Source organism: Tiliqua scincoides, chromosome 8 (genome assembly GCF_035046505.1).
Source record: "Tiliqua scincoides isolate rTilSci1 chromosome 8, rTilSci1.hap2, whole genome shotgun sequence".
NCBI lineage: Eukaryota > Metazoa > Chordata > Lepidosauria > Squamata > Scincidae > Tiliqua > Tiliqua scincoides.
The window spans coordinates 23,810,646-23,832,473 of NC_089828.1; the positions used below are offsets into that span (position 1 = coordinate 23,810,646).

A 21,828-nucleotide genomic window follows, 5' to 3' on the forward strand; every position below is an offset into this window, starting at 1 on the left:
TTCCACAACCCAGTTCTATTCCTGTTCCAAATTCCTTGCATTTCTAAGGGCTGGTAGCCTGTGGCAACCAACAGTACCTCTCATGTTCCTTTACCCTGATTTTCATCCTCCTTCTCATCATGCCTATGTACACTTGACCATAACTACATGGAATTCTGTAAATCCCTACCAAAGAGAGGGCATCCCTTGCATCTTTGCTAATCAAAATTTCTGCTGTATTTTCTGAGTGGGTTTTGAAAATGCCCACTATTGTTGTGGGCAAAAGGTTAGGAAATCTTCGTTGACCGTGACCAATGAACCTGAACAACTTTTACTAAAACGCTAATAGTACCAGCCATGAAAGCCTTAGATTATATGTTAAATCAGATTAGTTTACTATTATAGTGCCTGTCTAAAAGTTGCACTCTAGAGATTTTTGGAAGATGCCTGAAAATTGAGTCAGTTGTTTTTCTAGATCCAGATCCAAATTAGGCTGATTCTCTTTCCATGCCTGATTTTATCACTGAACATGCAAAGAAGCCTCAAAGATACCCTGCATACTAGACCTCCTTTTCTGCTTCCTATATCTAATTTTCCCTGAAAGGGGAACACTTGAGACTCTCAAATAAACCTGAATTGTGCCTGTGTTGGTTGGGGACCATGTGAACTATAGCTTAGGGGCCCCTGGGAAGACTTAAGCTACTTTGACCCTTTTCAGATCTTTGTGACTATCTAGATGCCAATGCAGGTAAAGAAAGAAGGTTTCCAGCCTCACCAGCGCACAATATTGCAAGGTGCTGTAGGGGTTTGCTCAGATTTTACCCCTGCCTGACCATATTGATGGGCGTTATATTTTTCCATATCCATCTGCTTTTGGTAACTAAGCACAGGTGCAGAGTTTGATTTTACCAAACCTAAATAGCAGGCATTGGGTGGTTATGACTAGGACTTTTATGCATTGGCCACGTCTCGACTTTACCAAAAACTATATTTTAAACATTTCACAGAAAGCAGAAGCCTCACCTGCAGTCCCCTACCTTTCCCCGTCGCCAGAAACAAACCCTACAGCCTCATCAACTTCTGCCGTTAACCCCAGTGTAAGCCTAACTAATGTCAGACTGGAGGAGCCAGGCGTAGCTCCTTACAACTCTTACCAACCACAAGCTGGCCCCCTAAGAACACCTGGCACTGAGGCACCCCACTTAATGCTCAGAGATCAAGAGCCGCCATCCTTATCGCCGCATTTAGATCCAACAAAGGTACCTCTGCCTGTGCTATAACATTGCACGGATTCACTCCTTTACATCCTGCCTAGCACATGATCATATTTGCTTTCCCCCCTTACTATAAAGATTTTTTTTGATTGTTTTCTGAGCATCTGTGCTGCTTATGAAAGCGCTTCTGTGCTTTTAAGAATATTTAACTTTGTTTTCGTTTGCATGGTTTAAGTAACATTTCTCACTTTTGCTGGAAAACAAATATATCAGAAGATTTTACAAGCTCATTTCATTTCAAAGCTTTTTTTAAAGATTTGTGCGCAATTTAACTTTCTCCAGCTTGTTAAATTGTTAATGTACCCTTCATAGAAATTCAATCTGTCTTCCAAATCTGCCTGTGTTTGTGCTTTACAGCCTTGCTATACTAAGTAGAAAAGGTTCCCTATTATTGAATGTGTCAGCCTGATACCAGAGATACTCAAACTGCAATTATGAGTCTCTGAAATTCAAGAATAAATGTTTGAACATTAACAGAAATTGGATCCTGAGATGGGGAGTAAACATCAGTCAGATCTGGTAAAGGAAATGGTACGAAGGCAGGAATTTCAAGAAACCATCAAGCAAAATCAAGGAATCACTTCAGTGGCTTTAGTGCATTCATGCAGTCCAATGAACTGGATAATTTATGGTGGCCACAATGACTAATGGAAGAGGAGGTGAAGTTACATTTGACCAAGTCAAGAAGCATGTGCACAAAAGCAGAGGGGTTACAGGGAGGAACTCAGCTGCATCTTCAGCAATGTTTATTTGATGTTTAATGCATCAACACATTTAATTCATAAAATTAGTCACCCTTCATTATATTCCTTAAAGGAAAATAGCAGTAGGTCCATTTGGAGTTAAAATTATGGGTGTAGCATTTCATTTCATCAATTTGAAAAATTTTGCTAGACTAAAAAGAACATGTCTGATCAGGCAGCTGATTTTTCAAAAATGCGTATTTTTTTTTTAATACAGGTATTGTAAAAGCTGCAGATCACACATGTCATCTTAGGAAAAGTGGAATTCCCTCCTGTGTGAGAGACAAGAGGGAATGTGCCTCTGGTGCCCTGATGCAATACCACAGGGTGCTTTTCAAACTGATCTTTTTTTTCTTGTCTGAAGTTTGTGCAACTTCAGTAATCAGTTGATTAACTTAAGTTCATAGGATTAATTGGGTGACAGCTGTGGTTAAAATGGCTGCTGTACAGCATTTTAGTTCTTACTGGTCCCAGTTAACTCATGTGTCCTAAGCAACGCAATACTGTCTTTCTACAGATGTACAGAAAAGATCCATACATCAATGAGGAGCCACCTCGGCAGAACTATGTCTTGAAACAGCCAGCCCAGAGGCAAGAGAAGGAATCCAATCTGACTTATGAGCCACAGGCCCCATACACAGAGAAGCAGCCGAACAGAGATTATGAGCCACTGGCATATAGGTATGAGTCCACAAACTATGTGGACCAGTTTTCTCGTGGTTATGACCCTCGTCTCCACTACGAGGAGCGTGTGCCTCCCTACGATGAACACTGGGGGTATTATGATGAAAAGCAGCCCTACCAACCCAGGCCACCTTATGATAACCAACCTCCCAGAGACTTTGATCCCCGACAGAATGCAGAAGAGAGCACAGAACGTGGCTGCTATTTTCCAGCACAACCTCGCTTTGAAGAACCACCTCCAGTGGCTTATGATAACAGGTCTCGCTATGACCACACATCTAAAAACTTCAATCTCGCGCAGCTAAGGTATGAAGAACAGCCCACTGCTGGGTATGAAGTCCATGGGAGATACAAAACAGAGACTCAGGCCTACCCTTCTGCAGTGCCCAGATCTCCTGAACCCAAGCATTACTTTGAGTCGCAGCCCCGGGGTTATGAACCAGGTCCGCCACAAGGGTTCAGCGCTAAAGCAGGACAGTACGACCCTTCCATCAATACTGCAGGTGTGCATCCTTCCGCCCCATTGCAAAAACCAGAAGTTCTGCCTTCCAACAGTAAACCACTGCCTACACAACCAGCTGAGGAAGAAGATGACCCAGCCATGAAGCCGCAGTCAGTGCTAACTAGGGTTAAAATGTTTGAAAACAAAAGGTCATCATCACTGGAAAAAATAAAGGACTCCAATGAAGTTCCAGTAGTCAAGGTAAATACTTGGTGGGCTATGTTGAGCAGTAGTTTGGTACAGTCTCTTTTTGGGCACAGTCCTAACCCCTTATGTCTGCTTTCCAGCTCTGGCATAGCAGTGCCAATGGGACATGTGCTGCATCCTGCAGTTGGGTGTCACTCACAGAGGCCTCCTCAAAGTTAGGGAATGTTTGTTCCCTTGCCTCAGAGCTGCATTCCCCTTATGTCAGTGCTGGAAAGCACTAACATAAAGGGTTAGGATGGTGCCCTTAGTCACTTAGCTTTTATCCGAAAGCCTGAAGAAATTGGTTAGTACAGTGTAGGGGCAGCAGTCTCACTTATGAGATTGAGTTTCTCCAGGCCAGTCAGCCTTCTGGTCTGGTGCTGACTGTAGAAGGGAAGGTTGCTGCTGAGGCCCAGAATTGCCTTGGAGCTGATCATCTGAGAAGGCGGCTGCGACCATCTTCAGACTTATCAATTGTCACATAGTTTAAACCTCAAAGTTTGCTGCCATATGAGCCTGTCCTTGAAATCTTTTGAAGGCCCCAGTGCAGGACATATCTAAGGATGGATTGTAGCTCAGAAACAGAGGTCATGCTTAGCTTGCAGCAAATTCAGCTCCTTGCATCTCCACTTTAAAAGGGATATCTGGTTACAGAACTCGGAATAACTCTTAGGAAACTGTTACCATTCAGTGTGATACAGTAGTGGGCTAGATGGGCCACTGGTCCTCAGGTGCTATAAGTTGCTTTCAACAGATAGCATCTCTTTTTCATGACTGGATCATACATTTTGGAGAATGTCATATCAGTTTTAGGGATCTGCAGAGGTTTTTGTCATAGACTTCAGGAGCATCCAAAATGGCTTGGACCCATATTAATCCTCTGTTTGGACACTAAAAATTGTGAGACCACCTTTTCTTCCTGTTTGCAACCAATAAGAGTAACCCAAATCCCTTCCTTCCTAGTGGTTCATATCCTCTTTACGTAGCCAAAAGCTCCATTTCAGCATTTTCTTGGGCAGTCGTATTTTGTCGTCAGTTAAGACACTGTAGGGTTTACTTTGACTGTAGATTCTCTTTTGTGTTAAGCGTGTAATCCACACTGATCTCTTAGGAAAAGGTACACATCTACAATGAGAGGAGGGGTTTGTATGTATCTAAATAAATGGTGTGTTTATTTAAATGAGATCTTATGATGATAGTGAGCCAATATATTATAGTAGTTTGGCAATAAACCAGAAATCTCTGGATCAAATACCTGCTCAGACTTGAGCTCACAGGGATAGTTAATATTGGTGTAACATATAGAATTGTAACAGATTTGAGGTGCTTAAAAGAGTGTTATAAAAATACTAAGGTTTTGAACCACCATCAAGTTAAAATCCTGCTGATTTCAATTGTAAGAGTTTCTCCTGTGAAACCTGTTATGGTTTGAAAGCACTAAACTTTGGGTGGGTCAAATTTCTTACTACACAAATTCCCCCTTAAAGATGCTGTTATGTATTCTAGTGCTTATTAAGAATCCAGAGTTTTGTCTTGTGTTCAGTTGTTGAGATTTCTATTATGTATCTTTAGCAACCTCCAGAGCTTGCACCTAAGCCCAACATCGCCCCAGTGAGTGGTCCTAAGCCCGTCTCTCAGAATCAGTATGAACACGACAAACCAGCTTACAGGTAAATGCAGTATAAAATGGGGTGGAATGCTTTGTTCCTGCTAGCCCACGAGATAAATCTCTTGGATGACTGCAGTCCAGCAGTTCCCAAACTTATCAGAGTCACGGTGCTCTTCTTCCCAGCATCATCATCTTAGATTGCTCTCAATCTCTCTCAATCTAAGATCTCTCTCAATCTAAGATGGTGATGGCCAGGAAGATGGGTGCCACCATCTTGGATCGTGGGAGGCCTCATGTGGTCCAAGGTGGCAGCACCCAGGAGAGCTGGCAGAGGCTGTCAGGATATCCCATGGTGCCCCTGTGAATTTGTAGCAGTGCACATTTTGGAAACTGCTGTTGTCAGGGTGACCATGAACCCTCTTCTCCCAGGATGCATCTTTTTTTTTTTTTTTTTAAGCCTCATGTCCTGGAAAAGAACTTAAATGTCCTCATTTTCCCTGTAAGCAGGCAGAGCATAGATAAACCGATGTACAATAGATCATAGCTGTGGTTGGTGGTGGGGCTAGTATTAGATTTACTGCTGGGTTTGAGCTCCATTTGATAACTTTTTAGCTGTGGCAGGGTTGCTGCTGTGAAAGGATCTGGAATACTGTAAAAAGGTCCTCTGGATCACCTGCCGTAGTAGACGAACAGAGTGGGCAGGAGGTCTGGTCTAGAGGGTAGAGCCTCTGTCTGCCTGAAGATAACATCCACAAGGTCGCCAGTTCGAGGCCACTGGCACCGTGCGACCTTGAAGCAGCTGACAAGCTGAAGCCGAGCTATTCCATCTGCTCTGAGCGTGGGAGGATGGAGGCCAGAATGTGAAGCCAGATCAGAATGAAACACCTTGAATGTAGTGGTTCTTGAAAGAAAGAACCTTCTTTCAAATTGTAAAAATCCCTATTTAATAAGGGATTTAAATAAAGCCTGCCTATGTAAACCGCCTTGAATAAAGTCTTGAATAAAGACCAAGAAAGGCGGTATATAAATACCTGTTGTTGTTGTTGTTGTTAAAGAGTGTAATGCATTTTTATCAGGGATGCAGCAATTTGTTGATTGATTTGAAAACACTTTTACTAACTTAAAAGATGTCTCCAGATGTCTACTACTTATCGGGTACTGTAGTATATTTTTTAAACCAGTGAATGTTTAGGGAAAACTTTCTGATAGGAGGAATGCCTCTTTTGGAATGCCTTCTACAACACAAGTGTGTTCCTCAAAGGCAAAGAAATTGTGCTGGTTTTATCACATGCAAAAGTATTTTTCTGAATAAGCGTTCTGTTTTAAGGGCCCCAGAACCCCAAAGACCTCAAGCGAAGCCTCCCGAGGACATCGTACGGGCAAACCACTATGATCCTGAGGAGGATGAGGAGTACTACCGGAAGCAGCTATCCTATTTTGATCGCCGAAGTTATGACAACAAGCCTGCTGCCCAGGTCCCTGCCAGCCATCACCCTGAGCCTGCTAAACCTGTCCATCTCCATAATCAGCTGAACTACACAAACTATTCTTCCAAGTAAGCCTTTCTTCTGTGTGCCCTCTGCCTTTGATACCAACAGCCGACAGATTCCCATAGGCGTACCATGTCGTTGCCCGTTGCAGCTAATGGTGGGAGTAAAACCCAGTTACTTGTACAAAAGCATATAATGCACATGTTTATATGTGGCATTTGCTTTACCTCTGTGAAGACTCAATAAAATAAAGCCGACTAAACACATACGCTGTAACCCAGGTATCCGCAGATCCAGCATCTTTGGATTTGACTCGCCACGGATGCCGTCGATACTGGGGAAAAGCCACTTTAGGATTTGACAAGCGAACTGCAGATTTGTGTATCTGCGGAGGGTCTTGGAACAGCTCCCTTGTGGATAAACAGGACTGACTGTATGTTTGTGTGCTTTATGCTCCCCCCCCCCCACACCTCTATATTCAGTTTGATTAGGAGCAGGTCTTGGGGCTTCCAAGCTTCCTCACTATATTTAGGAGATAAAAGTGGTCCTATAAATTGATTGTGGGTAGTGTTATCTCTGTTTTTTTGCAACTCCTTTCAAAGACAACACAACAAAGACAGCTGAGCTTTGAGAGCTGCAGGGTATAGCAACTAAACTGAGGGTTTGGAACTGCCCTGGTTTGAATCTCATTTCTCTTTTGAGGAGAGGAATTCAAACTAAAAACTTGTTTAAAAAATAGACACAACTTTTGAAGTTTTCATTGAAGCCATCACATTGGCATTTTGTATCATTCTGCGTCCCCCCAGATTAGAAAATTTCTTACCATCGCTAGTTCAAATAAACATAAAATGTAAACTAAAATAACCTAGCATATTGGTTCCCAAACTTTTTAGAGGCCCTAGAGCAGTGATTTTCAACCTTTTTCATCTCATGGCACACTGACAAGGCACTAAAACGTTCAAGGCACACCACCAGGTTTTTGACAATTGACAAGGCACACCATACTGCCAGTGGGGACTCACATCTCCCATTGGCCCTATTAATAAATGACCTCCCCCCAAATTCCTATGGACCACTCATGGCACACCAGTGTGCCACGGCACACTGGTTGAAAATGGCTGCCCTAGAGTAAGATGGTCCAACTTTGGGCAGCTGGGGGGGCACATGACCCTTGCGTGACCTCTGGCTGGACTGACCCAGGCCAATGTGGAAGCAATTGGCAGTGACATGATGATATCACTGCCAATTCTGTAATTGCCGGAAGTAATTTGGCAGTCCCAAAATGGAGGCAGCAGCAACGGAACTTTACATTCTCCCTGCTGCACTGAAAAACCGCCAGCACGCCCTCTCCGCTCAAGCTGATGAGCTCATCAGCTGGAGTGGGACAGGGCAATGCTGTGGAAGGGAGCTTTCAGCCTCGGGAGAGCTCCCTTTCGTAGCTTTGCCCTGCTCCAGCAGACAAGACAGTGAGGAGTGCTAGAAAGACAGCAGAGTTGGCGGCTGCCCATGGATCACTGGACTGGGGGGTGTTGGGGGAGGCTGCCAGAATTGCCCTCATAGGCTACATGCAGCCCGCAGACTGCATGTTGGGTCACACAGCCCTAGAGGCTGCTGCCTGATTTACAAATGCCAAGAGGCATGGCTATAATGGTTTTGGTCAGCAGTGCTCCCTCCCCAGGTAGCAGCTGTTTAACCCTTGATGCACATAGCGTAATCTGCCCTGTTGGTTTCTTGTCTAATCCAATATTGAGTCACAACCCACTGGTGGGTCCTGGATCTACAGTTTGGGAACTGCTGATCTAGCATGTATTTAATATAGTGTGTTTGCAGTACAGATAGTCCCCAAGCTACAGATACCCTTCCTGTGATCAGCAGCACCTGCACTGCAGGCGCAGTCTGTCCAACCTTGTACTTCTGCGCAGGTGTGATAGCACTGTTCTGACTTCACGTAAATCGAGGACTTGCTGTACTTCACATCCATTACCTCAGTAATTCTTTTGTCAGGAATCCTCCCCATATTGCTGAGGAGGACTGTGGCAAGATTTAAACCAGAGATGTCCCAGTGGCCATGCTCGGCTACTGTGCTGCACCAGGTCTTGGTCCTTTTAGTCATTGACCTCGAGGGAGCAAGCATGAGAACAGTGGCTGATCTCGCCATGTATAGAGGTGAAGGGGGAAGAAGTATCTGAACAGGCCCTGTATCTTGTAATTGGTTTCTGTATCTCGTCATGGCAGATGACTTAGTATACCTTTGGACAGCATTAAATGCTATCTCAGTGGGATTACCTCTCCAGTAATCCCTGTGGAGCAATTTTGTCTTCCAGAAGGCTGTGGATCTTGGAACACACAGACTTCTGCAGCTGATTATTTCATGAGAAGCAGAGAATTTCTACAGCTAGCATACCTCTTTGTTCAATTGTGGTCTACTCAGACCTTCCTAAAATTCTGTGTTCTGGTTTTAAAATACCCTCAAGCTCTCATTGGAAGTTTCTCAGTTTGGGACCCGAATTCTTTAATTGTGCTGTATCAATTTAGCGCTGCTGACTAAATAGTTAAGTGCAGCGAAACCTGGCTATGTTGCAAAGAGAACCAGCTTACCCTCTGTGATCTGTCTTTTGGGGAGCCCAAACCATTCTTTTTGCAGGTGAGCTTAGAAAGACCCATATGTGTAGGCTTATGAATGCAGATCTCTGTTAGGTTCAGAGTTTTACTGATTTGTTGCAAAAGGCTGTTAACAAAGTCCATGAAAACCTACGTGGGGATCTCTTAGGGGTTTCACTGAAAATCTATACACTATGTGCCTGTGGCCGTAGAGCACTAAATGGAGAACAAATTCCATTTTTGTCAACTTTGTAGCATTTTTAAATACTTCCTGCCCTATCCCTTTCCAACATAGAGTTGATTTTCTACCCAGTTAAAGATTTTTAGATCCATTTGTCAAACTTATTTCATACAGAGGGCTGAACTTAACATTCATGGTGCCTGTTGAGGGCCAGAAGTGACATCATTAAGCAGATGATGGTCAGAAATAAGCAATTTGTTCTCTCATAGACACTCATTAGCTGCAAATGACAGAAGAGAAATTGTGTAAATCTTGTTCCTATTTGTAAGAGGAGGGAGCCCAATTATCATGCTGGGATAACACAATTATAGTAGGGGCTGGATATATTGGTTCCAGGGGCCACATTCGGCCCATGGGCCTTATGTTTGACACCCATGATTTGAGATTATAACATTTGCTTTTATGTTACAATTTCCTATATACAAAATTGTAAATTGTGTATTGGAATCTTGTTGATACACAATGACTTGCTTAAAATTGAGATGGTTTTAAGACCTGTTGAAAAGTGTCACCACTCTTGGTCCTCCTTTTGATCTTTGGCAAAAAACAAAAAACAATGCATTTTTGGCTCACCTAGGGAATCCGCTGAAAGGGAGGGCACACATCTTTGAACCGGAAACTTACCAGGCCGAAGCTCAGTCCTGGCCCAGTTAGCTTGCTCAGACCCCATAGCTCTTTTCAGCCACCAAAGTGATAAGCAGCATTCCATTTTATCACCTGTGATTGGCAAGTATCTGGTGAGGCATGATTAGCAGAGCAAAAGTTACTCTGCTGCAGCTCCAGCTCAAACTACTACTTCTGGTTCCAAGATCTGGATTCGAAGAACACAAAGTCTGACTCCTGGCATGACTGCCTGGAACCTCAGACCTGTCCTGACCCAGCCTTCGGGTATCACACAGGGTTGGTGTGAAGCTTAAATGCTACTCTGAACTTCTTGGGGGGCAGAAGGGATAAAGTATGGCCAATAATACCCCTCTTCTTTGGAACCCTTTTAAAAAAAATAATAAAGTTTGATGGAGCAACTGAGTCTTTGCTGCCGTGGCACTGAAGATGAAGCTAGACTCACCAAGCCCTTGATCCAGTTCATCACATTTATTGCAGAGAAGAGAGAAGGCAGTACAGAGAACTGGTGGGCAGGAGAGAAATTCCCAGAGCTGCTTGCTGTGTAGAGATAAGAGATAAGAATTATTGTCATGCTGTTGCCGCCTTTAGTTATATTTCTGGTCTGTTGAACTAGTTTCCCATTGTAACATAGAATTCAAGGTATAGGTGTCTTCCATGGAAATGCCACAAGTACAAAAGTCTCCCTCAACAGAGAATTGTGACCAATGGCAGCTTTCAGTTTTTCATCTGGAGTTCAGGTTGTGTGTAATTCTGAGTCTCTTTCTGCAGCTTGCTTTCTTGCTTCTCTCACTCTTTACTTGTTTTGCAATAGCGCCATCTACCACACTTGAACAATAATAACAGGCAGCATCAAGCTAATTTAATTATGAGTCTGTTGCTTTGGAAGGAGCTCTCCTTACTTTCTGTTCCTTTTAGTCTTGAATCAGTACTAGATCTCCCAGTGTTGGTAGCAAGGAGGAGGAGAGGTGTGTTAAGCAGTTGAATGGGAAGTGACAAATGTACAAATGCCCTGTGAATGGTCTTTAGAAGCCTTCAGGTCTTCAGTTTACATTGAATTATTTGACCCTGTAGAATGAGTTACGTATTAAGTGGCTTTCTTTGTGTGTGTGTGTGTGTGTGTGTGTGTGTGTGTGTGTGTGTGTGTGTGTGTGTGTGTGTTTTTAAAGCATTGGAGAACGTTGGTAACCCAACACAAGTTTCACCTCTTGTAGGATGAAATCTTCAAATGGGAGCACTTATCAGTCTAATAAGTGCCTGTACCAGTGTGTGTATTCCAAACTTCTTGTACCTTATATGTAGGACATGTGCATTTCTTTGTTTCTGGATTAAAATTAGAGGGCCGCATTTACTCTCAGAAAGACACATACGTAGGCATGCTCCGGTATCCATGGGGGTTCTGTTCCAGGACACACACACACACACACACACACACACACACACACACACACACACACACAGGGTATCTGCAGATATCAGGAATGGAGATACCCTTTGAAAAGATAGGGAAAGTGAAGGAGAAGAGAAAAAAATGGATCGTGATGAATTCTAGGGTGACACTGAGTGAAGGGAGGAGCTTTGGCACAACCAGGAAGAGGCTGCAGACAGCTCAGAAGACTGCCTGCAGCCCTGAAAACACAGTGGTTTCACGGTGCAGAGCAATTTTAAAAATTCTCTTTCATTTTCCCCTCATTTTTAAAGAGCATCCCTGGTATCCTCTGGATCCATAGGCAGTTGAAACCATGAATGGATTCCCAGGCCCACCTGTATTTCCTTGATCAGCTCAGAATAATGGGCCTCCTTGCAATTGTGAAATAGCTTGGTTCAGGTGGCCTCTCAGCTTCCTTCAGTAGCCTTTCCTAGTAAACACAGTCCCACCCCAAGACTTGCCTTTCTGGGCAATGTAATTCCTTGGGGATCTCCTTGCATCTCAGAGAAGCATAAGAGAATCCTGGTGTGTCCTTGATTTCCTCCTCCTTGGGATGATGTAATTGTCCATATATTGGCTGGATGGGCGGGCAGATTAATGCCTCATGAGACCCCCCCCCCCGATCTGGATGCAGCCCATTAATTTTGTCAAGTTGCACCTCAGCCCCTTTTTTGAAGCACACCTGTGAAGCCCACCACAAAGTTTGGGAATCGCTGGCCTGTAGAGTGACTTGTCATATCAGTAGCTTTCTCTTTTCTTTTTGAGGACTTGTGCTAAAAGCGAAGAATTATGCTTAAGTTAGAATGACCATTTTTCTTTTATTCTATTGCCATTTGCTTTGCCATCACCTAGATTTCTTGGTTCTTACACTAGCTACTTGAAAAGGAACATCAAGTGGTAAGAAAGTTGTGAATGTGAGGATGTTTTAAGGTGCCCTCTCTCTCTCTCTCTCTCTCTCTCTCTCTCTCTCTCTCTCTCTCTCTCCTGTTACATTCTGTCACAGGCATTATGTGCAGATAACTTGAAACTGCATCCAAAATTTTGACTTGAACCCAACATTTTAGGTATTGGCCATTATCCTAAGGCGGAGGGCTTAAAAATCTCAAAAATAAGTTTGGTTTCCCTTTTTTAACTTGTGTAAATTATGCACATAAAGCTAGTGAAGCTTACGCCTATTGCTTTTTTGCATTGCATTGTAGATATCCAACGGGTGCATTTAGGAGTGTTAGAAATTGCGGCACATCTAATTTCAGGGAATGCTTGGACTGGTTTGGCCCTCATTCTTCAAGACTTGACTGTTCAGTACTTACCCCTTTTAATTATATTGTTTTTAGCAAACAAAAAAATTGAGTAAAATTGGACAAGAAAAAGTAGAGGTGATAAATTCAACAAACAAAAATACATCCCAAATGTCATCTGCCTCTTCTCTGCTCTCTTTTTGTTTGTGTTACTAGTCTTTCTAACAAATGTTGTCTGACATTCTCCTGTGCTTTTAATCTGACTCTATTATGTGAATGAATTTTTCTTCTGTCTGTGGAGGAGGGAGAGAACCTCCTTCTATGTCACTCGAGCACACTTGCCCAAATGGGAAAAAGAGCAGAATCAGGCCTTTATGTTGGTTTTCCCTCTACCTTGGTAGAACAGAAGCAATGCTGAGCTATTTTTTGAGAAATTTTTTGAGAAATTCTGAGCCTTGTTTAGGGAATCGCCAATTGACTCGTGGAAATTGACCCAGAAGGGCTGTTTTCAGAGAGGTATAGGGCAATGGTTCTCCAACTTACCTGGGTCTGGATACCCCCGCAGCCGCCTTTTCTGGGGGGTGCCCAAATCTCATAAAAGTTTCTGAGATCCAAGATGGTGGCACCCAAATCTTGTGAGATTTGGGTGCTGCCATCCTGGATGTCCCAAGATTTCACGAGATCCAAGATGGAAGTGCCCAGGGGAACAGGTAGAAGGGGTCTACGATAGACAGTTCGATCGGGGTCATCCCATGGCATCCTTGTGTGTGTGCCGTGACACCCCTAAGGCATCACAATGCACACTTTGAGAACCCCGGGTATAGGGCATGACCAGAAGTAATGCTAGGAAGGAAAAGGAACTAAGCAAGGAAAACCTCTGAAGCTTGACCACCTACTTTTTCCTTCATTCCAACAGGGCGAAGTCACTAGACGTGGAGTCTATGGATAGAGCTGTTGGAGAAAAGCGTTATGAGCCTGTTCCGCAAGTGACCCCACCTCCCCCTGCGCCCCCAGTGCAGTACACCCAACCTCAATCCATTAACAGCCCAATTGTGTCTCTTCAGCCCAAACCTGCACTTACTGAAGGTAAGAGTCTAAATATTTGTTTTGTTGTATTGAGAAGTTTTAGGGGACTGCAGACTCTACATGGTAGCGAACATAACTAGACCTAAAAGCAGCAGTTGAGGTATAACATGAGCCCAGTCTAATCCATTGGATGCCAACAAACAAATTCAGCAGAAGAAATTTAAGAAGAAACATAACCACTACAGAAAATTGCCTAATCTTGCACCAAAGGAGCCCTGATTCTCTCTAATTCTAGTATTAAATTGTAAAAAACTAATTGCATAACCTTCATCTGCTTGGCAGTATGTAGGACTCTGAAATCCTAATCACCCTTTCCTGCTTCTAAGCTCATGCTTCTAAGTACCTCTATAGGCAGTTAGGTCTAGCAATTCAGCCGTTTCGTTGGGGACCTTGAGTAGGGTAAATGATGGCATCCAATATCCAGAGCTGTGTTTCAAGTGTAGTGCATGTTGGGCACTTTAAATTACTAGAAATAGAGTTTCATTGTCACTGAGGTAGTCAGCTTATGTCTGGACTTCAGAATATGTGACACTTCAAAATATAGGTAGGGGATTACAAGACTGAATGTTCCTCCATTCAGGAATTTCCCTGCATGTGGAAGGGTAACCCTAGAACATTGGGGTTCTAGCCTAGTTTCAAGGTCCTGATCAGTACTTTTCTTTCAAAGCATCCAGTCCTGAAGCCTGGAAGTGATATACCCCTGATCAAAAATGTAAATTCTGGGCTGTATAAAGACACCCTCTATATGTTCCATGTGAAGATTAAAGCCCCGTGCCTAAATTCCGCAACCTCCATACGTTTATGCAAATATACGTGTTTCTTGTTTTAGATAACTTTGATAAAATTAAGTTGGGCTAACTGTGTGATAGGGAGTGGGCCACAAGCTACACAAGGTGCTGAGACCGTGGACATCCAGACCATTGGACAGTCTTGTTCAGCGTCAGCACCACTTCTACTATCCCAGTGGCTCCTGAGAATTCAACAGATGTTGTCCGCACACTTCAAAGCATAGCTTCACAGTCTTTTTAAAGTGAAAACTGAACTCTTAGCTGACTTCTACAACCCAGTACCACATTCTATGGTTTTTCTGTATCATGCCATGCACCCAACCCTATCTGTGAAATCCTATGAAAACCTAAACATGCTGTCTTGGCATGCCATTTGTGTTTATCTTTTTTCGTATTCCATTGCAGTCAACTCTGTGCCAGATTTCCAGAACTCCACCCTGTCCAAACCTGAGCCACCTTCATCTCAAAACAAACCAGCAACTTTCAGGTCTTCTAGCCGAGAAGACACTGTGCAGTCCACCTACTATCCTCAGAAGAGCTTCCCTGATAAAGGGCCGGTGAATGGAACAGACCAGATTCCGAAAACAGTCACCCCTGCGTACAACCGCTTCACGACAAAACCTTACACAAGTGCCGCCCGGCCATTTGAACGCAAGTTTGAAAGCCCAAAATTCAACCATAACCTCCTGCCGGACGAGAATCAGCATAAACCAGAATTGCCCTCCAAATCTCAGAATTCTCCCCAACCACTTTTAAAAGCACACAGCTCATCTCAGCCTGACTTTGACAGCGCCGTGGATACGTTCTCTGTACAGGCGGACAAGCTTAAATATCAACCCAATAACATCAATGCTGTGCCTAAAGCCATTCCTGTAAGGTAAGGCAGCTTCTCTTTTACATGAATGCATTTGTGTCCTAAGGCAGACAGTTCAGCTGTAATGGATGGGCTAAACTTTAACTCATTGGTAGGGGCCATGGCTCAGTGATAGAGCATACAAAGTCTCTGGCACAATCTAATTCAAAAGGATTACCAGTAGCAGGCCTTGGAAGGATCCCAGGGAGAATATCGCCTCCCGTATTCTTCTCCCAGCAAGTGTTTAGAGGAGGTGATGTGGGTGGTGGGAGTCTGGGATGTTATTTGGGCACTACTTCAGCTTGGTCGAGCCTGGCAAGTGACCTGCTTTATGAATCCCGAACTGGTAGGCATAATATACCCATATCTTTCATTAACAAAACACTAAATACTCAGTGTAAGTTGGCTGGTGTAGACTTTGCTGACCACTAGAAGAGTAACGTATTTGTTCCGAAGGAAAAGAACAGCACTCTGCATTCCTTCTCCATGAATGCACAGTGTTTAAGTAGATCCAGAGAGACTACTTTCAATGTAAGTAAGTGTAAAGTAATGCATATTGGGGCAAAAAATCAAAACTTCACATATAGGCTAATGGGTTCTGAGCTATCTGTGACAGCTCAGGAGAGAGATCTTGGGGTGGTGGTGGACAGGTCGATGAAAGTGTCGACCCAATGTGTGGCGGCGGTAAGGAAGGCCAATTCTATGCTTGGGATCATTAGAAAAGGTATTGAGAACAAAATAGCTAATATTTGCCGTTGTACAAATCGATGGTAAAGTCATACCTGGAGTATTGCTGGAGTCCAGTTCTGGTCACCACATCTGAAAAAGGACATAGTGGAAATGGAAAAGGTGCAAAAGAGAGCAACTAAGATGATTACGGGGCTGGGGCACCTTCCTTATGAGGAAAGGCTACGACATTTGGGCTTCTTCACCCCAGAAAAGAGACACCTGATGGGGGACATGATTGAGACATACAAAATTATGCACGGGAAGGGTAGAGTGGATAGAGAGATGCTCTTTACAATCTCACATAACACCAGAACCAGGGGACATCCACTAAAATTGAGTGTTGGGAGAGTTAGAACAGACAAAAGAAAATATTTCTTTACTCAGCATGTGGGAGTTCCACAGATCAACTTGCCACAGGATGTGATGGCATCTGGCCTAGATGCCTTTAAAAGGGGATTGGACAAGTTTCTGGAGGAAAAATCCATTACAGGTTACAAGCCATGATGTGTATGTGCAACGTCCTGATTTTAGAAATGGGCTATGTCACATGCAAGGGAGGGCACCAGGATGCAGGTCTCCTGTTATCTGGTGTGCTCCCTGGGGCATTTGGTGGGCCACTGAGATGCAGGAAGCTGGACTAGATGGGCCTATGACCTAATCCAGTGGGGCTGTTCTTATGTTCTTAGATTTTGAATTCATTTAAACAATTCTCTGGTGGAAGAGTTTTTCCAAAGCAGATATTTAATAAATAATAATAAAATAATAAAACTTTATTTTTATCCCGCCCTTTTCCCTAACGGGACCCAGGGCGGCTAACAACATATTAAAAAAAACAATAGATTTTAAAAACATTAATACCAGCAGATAAAAACATTTAAAAACACACTACAGGGCCATAAAAACAGTAGTCAGATTAAAAGAGTAAAAGAGCAGATCACCGAGGAATCAAGCTGTAAAACTAAAAGATGTATAAAAAAGTTAAGAAGGCCAGAAATCAGAAGGCTTGTTTAAACAACAGTGTTTTCAGGCCTCGCCAAAAGCTCTCAAGAGAGGGAGCCATTCTCAAGTCAAGGGGAAGGGAGTTCCATAATGTTGGTGCCACTACCGAGAAGGCCCTATTTCTTGCAGCCGCCCCCCGGACCTCCTTGGGTGGCGGCACTTGCAAAAAGGCCTTCTCTGATGACCTGAGATGGCGAGCCGGATTGTACGGGAGTAGGCGGTCTCTAAGATATCCTGGCCCAGAGCAGTATAGGGCTTTAAAGGTCAAAACCAGCACCTTGAATTGGGCCCGGAAACGAATGGACAGCCAATGTAGCCCCCAGAGAAGCGGGCTGACAGAGTCAAACCGCCTGGCTCCAGTGACCACACGGGCCGCTGCATTCTGTACTAATTGTAGTTTCCGAACCGTCTTCAGGGGCAGCCCCACATAGAGCACGTTACAGTAATCTAACCTCGATGTCACCGTGGCATGGATCACCGTGGCCAGGTCTGCACGATCCAAGTACGATCGCAGCTGGCGCACCAGCCGAAGCTGAGCAAAGGCCCCCCTAGCCACAGCCGCCACCTGGGAATCCAGGAGCAGCTGCGAGTCCAGGAGGACCCCCAAGCTGCGAACCTGCTCCTTCAGAGGGAGTGCAACCCCATTCAGAGCAAGTCGATAATCCAGCACCTGCATCGAGGATTTCCGATCCAGGAGAGCCTCTGTCTTATCCGGATTTAATTTCCGCTTGTTAGCCCCCATCCAGATCCTCACTGCTTCCAGACAGCGCTCCAGGCCCTCGTCATTATGCACTTAACCATAAACCTATTGGTGCTTTATTGTGTCTGTTCTGAGAAGCAGAACAGATGTATATTTATATAAAATTGATTGAATAGGATTTTAAAAAACCAGTTTGCTTTCTTTTCATATTGCTTGCTTTGCTCCACTCCCATTAATGTTGCTTGAGTGGTGGTCTTGAACACATGCAGACACTGCTGAACTTTTTAAAGGAAACTGTCCTCCACCCTCCTTTTTCATTAGAAGGGGAGAACACTGTAGCATATTAAAACTTAGTGGACTGTGGTAAGTTTTTTTACTGGATTCCTTGTTTGGCCGATGAAGGAACCACGGTTGGAGGCCATTTTAAGGAAGAGGCAAGTTATTTTAAGATACCTATTTAGAAGAATTTCAGTATTCAAAAACATTGCATGGGTTTACAGAAGATTTTATCTGTAAGCAATGCTGTTTATAAATAGCTTTCATGCCTGCTCATTCATTAACAGGTTTTGGGTCTAGTGTTTTGTAGAAGGATCTATGAATGTCGGTGACATGTGTATACACACGGCACATATGTACACACCCCTTCCGCTGTACATTGCCTGATTTTGTGAAAAGGAGCATTTTGGAATATATACAGTGGGCACTCCTTATCCATAGGTTTGGCATCCATGGATTTGAATATTCCTGAATGCTGAGCCCATGGCTGGAGGGCCTCAGAGGACCTCCCAGGCGCTACTGGAAGGTGCTTTTGGTGCAGAATGGAAGTGCCTTCCAGTTGTGTCTAGGAAGCTTCTGAAGAGGTCAGGAAGCTGCACGCGTCCCCCCAGGTAAGTAATTGCAGTGTGGGCCCCCCACAAATTTCATTATCTGTGGAATTTGGTATCCACGGGGGGGGGGGGAATCCCCTGCAGCATTGTATGTTTTGTTAATAGTTCAATAGCATTGAACTATTGTTAATTTCATGCTGATGTTGCACTAAGGGTGATACACTGTTGATACAAAGGTTGTAAGATACTGGACTATCAATAACTTTTAAAGGTGTCTTCTGCTTGCCACTTTGGTTACTAGTTGTCCAACATGTAATAGTGATTTGCACAACCTAGTAGATGCGTCTGGAAGGTGTTTGGTTGGATGCTTTGTAGGGCTGGCATGTGGGAAAATGGATAACCTGACTGACTCTGTGAAAAAAGCAATTGGTTTTTTGGGGGGGTTGTTTTTTTGGGAAGGCCATGAAATTGGTGAATCTAATGTTCCTCTTGCAACCTTCAACTAACTTTTCCCTTCTTGTAATAGCAAAAATAATTCTGTGTATCTGATTTTAGTCCTTCTGCTTTGGAAGATGACGACGAAGAGGATGGACATACAGTAGTAGCCACAGCAAGAGGAGTTTTTAACAGCAATGGTGGTGTTCTAAGCTCCATAGAGACTGGTGTTAGCATAATTATTCCACAAGGAGCCATTCCAGAGGGGATAGAGCAAGAAATCTATTTCAAGGTCTGCCGAGACAATAGTATCCTCCCGCCTTTAGACAAAGAGAAAGGTAAGAGACTCCTTGGTAATTCCTTCTCTTTTGCTCAGTCCAGTTATTGCTTCAGCAAGAGAATATTCTCTGTCTCTCTTTTTTCAAGGGGAAAACTTACTCTTGAAGAATAGTCTGAACATAGTAGTTCTCTCACATGAGCTGGAAGACAGCTGAAACCTTAGGGGGAAGACATCTTTCCTCTGATGATTGGAGTCATGACTCCAATCAGGAAACACACTCATCCTGACATCAGGGTGAGGCAAAGCGTCCCTCTCTTTGCTCAAAGTTCCCCTGAGAACATGAAAAATTGAGCTTAACTCACTTTTGACATTAACAATCAGAACAATGGAAAAATGAAGAATTGGAGACATGAAAATTCACAAGGAGAAAGATGGACAAAGCATTTCTTAATGCACTGGCACTGCTATGCAGAATAACCTCCTTTTTTGTGCCACATTGTCGGAGGATAGGGCCATCAATTCTGAGGAGTGGTCTGTGGTTAATGTTGATACGTCCATTTAATGGCATCTTCTCAAGTAGTTAGAAGACTTACATCCTCAGAAACGTTGCCCAAGGTCCTCTCCCTTTCACTATGGCTGTAAACTTGAAGATTGCAATAACAATGCAGTAGTCCCTCTGTATCCACGGGGGTTTGGTTCCACTCCCCCGAGGATATTGATATCCATGGATACTGGAATCCCTTTTAAAAGCATTTTTTTTAAAAGTGAAAATCAGTGAGGAAATAGCCTTCCCCTACCTTAGTGCTGCAAAATTGTGCCATTTGCAGTCTTGTGTGCTCCTCTAAGCCACTTCCGGGTCATGCAACCCCTCCCTTGGCCCTGACTTGCCCCAGAATGCATCACGTGACCTGGAAGTGGTTTACAGGAGCACGGAAGACTGCCCTGTGAACAGCATGATTTTGTGGTGAGAAGGCAGGGAAGACTATTTTCTTACTGATTTTTACTTTTAACATTTTTTTTAAGGGGACCCAAGCATCCACGGATAGTGAATGTGCATGCCAGACCCGTGAATAAGGCTGGTCCACTGTAAATGCTAGAATCTTATTTCTGAAAGGAACCTCTGAGTGAGTTTGGCATTAAATGAAAATGTAAAAGCAACAATTCTGTCCCCCATGCTTCTTTTTCCTAGTAACATGTTGCAAATCTAGACTGTACATTTTGTATCTGTTAAGCACATGTTTGGAGTTTTTATATGTACAACTGCGGCAGGGTGTGCATGGAGAGAAATTCTGGACTCTGGTTACCATGAAGGACTAACAGGAGCTGAGCACTTTTTTTTTTTTTTTTGCTGGAATTTTCCAATTTCCTCTCTGAAGTTGGTTCAGTGAAGGATGTCTTTCCTCCAGGGTCTCATTGACTTCATCAGCCTTAAGGATCTTGGCTCTTGCTGTGATGTGGTGTGATGTGCAGCCTTGTGTGTAGGTGCTTTTGGGTCTGAGAAGTGTTCCTCTTTTAACATTTGTCTGCCTTGCTCTTTTACCGCAGGTGAAACGCTGCTCAGCCCCTTGGTAATGTGTGGGCCCCATGGACTAAAATTCCTGAAGCCAGTGGAGCTACGCTTACCACATTGTGCGTCTATGACCCCTGATGGTTGGTCTTTTGCTCTAAAATCCTCCGACTCCTCGTCGGGTATGCTGTCCTCCCTCTGTCCTTTTGGGGCTTTTGGGTGCTATCGTATAATTTAAACTCACCTGACTGAGGGTGACACTGTAATATAAAGATATTACTAAATCACTGTATTTGTGTCAGCTCTCCATTTCATTTTCATTACAAGTGTCTTTCTCACACTGACTCATGATGCAAAGTCATTGCAGAAAATCATGACTGATAAACCAAAATAGCAAGGTAGATAATATAGTACTGTACTTTTGTCATTGGCCCATTCAATGGTACAATTATCTACCTTGTTTCCGATCTCTCACACTCTTTCTGTCTCTCTCTCTCTTTCTCTGTCTTTCCCTCTCTCAAGGACTAATACTGCTGCAAAACACTTTAAGATGAGAAAGTCACACTCTTTTTTGTAAATTGTGTTTAAGAAATTGCAGTTGGGTTTTGTAACCATTTTTGTTTGTTTACCATAGAACACTGTAGCAGTCCCAGTAAATTGAGCCAAAGCACTTATATTTTGGGCAAACTTTTTAATGCAACAGCTGTTGTGTATAAATTTGACCGTTCAAAGAAATGGCAGCCTTTCTTGCAGAAGAGTCCTGTGCAGCTCTCTCTCTCTCTCTTTTTTTTACACATCTGGACTTGCCATACAAATTTGGGCTTCCTTCCATTAGTTCCTTCTAAATTCTGAAATGTGATGGAGAGATGGTCCTTTTTTTACCCCATAGTTGAGAACTAGCTGCAGATTGGTATACCTGTGCTTTCCCTCCCCAGTAGCTGCTGTAGCCCCCGTTCGACTTAAGGAGGGGAAGCGTGGTTGGCCAAAAACCTGGTGACAAAAGTGTTAGAGAGTAAGAATAGATGTC

The 21,828-nt window shown here is 43.6% G+C and overlaps 1 protein-coding gene across 6 annotated transcripts in view; it reads left to right on the forward strand.

The window, feature by feature from the left end:
* Positions 1-21,828, forward strand: part of TJP1 (tight junction protein 1) — a 130,913-nt gene that overhangs the window by 103,624 nt on the left and 5,461 nt on the right. For 2 of the 6 annotated variants that reach the window (XM_066636540.1, XM_066636542.1), the window contains exons 20-27: positions 987-1,238; positions 2,514-3,383; positions 4,941-5,038; positions 6,305-6,532; positions 13,514-13,683; positions 14,877-15,348; positions 19,135-19,352; positions 20,840-20,983. In XM_066636540.1, coding sequence (XP_066492637.1) covers positions 987-1,238; positions 2,514-3,383; positions 4,941-5,038; positions 6,305-6,532; positions 13,514-13,683; positions 14,877-15,348; positions 19,135-19,352; positions 20,840-20,983 — 2,452 coding nt within the window. The remainder of the gene's footprint in view (positions 1-986; positions 1,239-2,513; positions 3,384-4,940; positions 5,039-6,304; positions 6,533-13,513; positions 13,684-14,876; positions 15,349-19,134; positions 19,353-20,839; positions 20,984-21,828) is intronic. The other 4 variants (XM_066636541.1, XM_066636544.1, XM_066636545.1 and 1 more) reach the window with 4 other exon arrangements.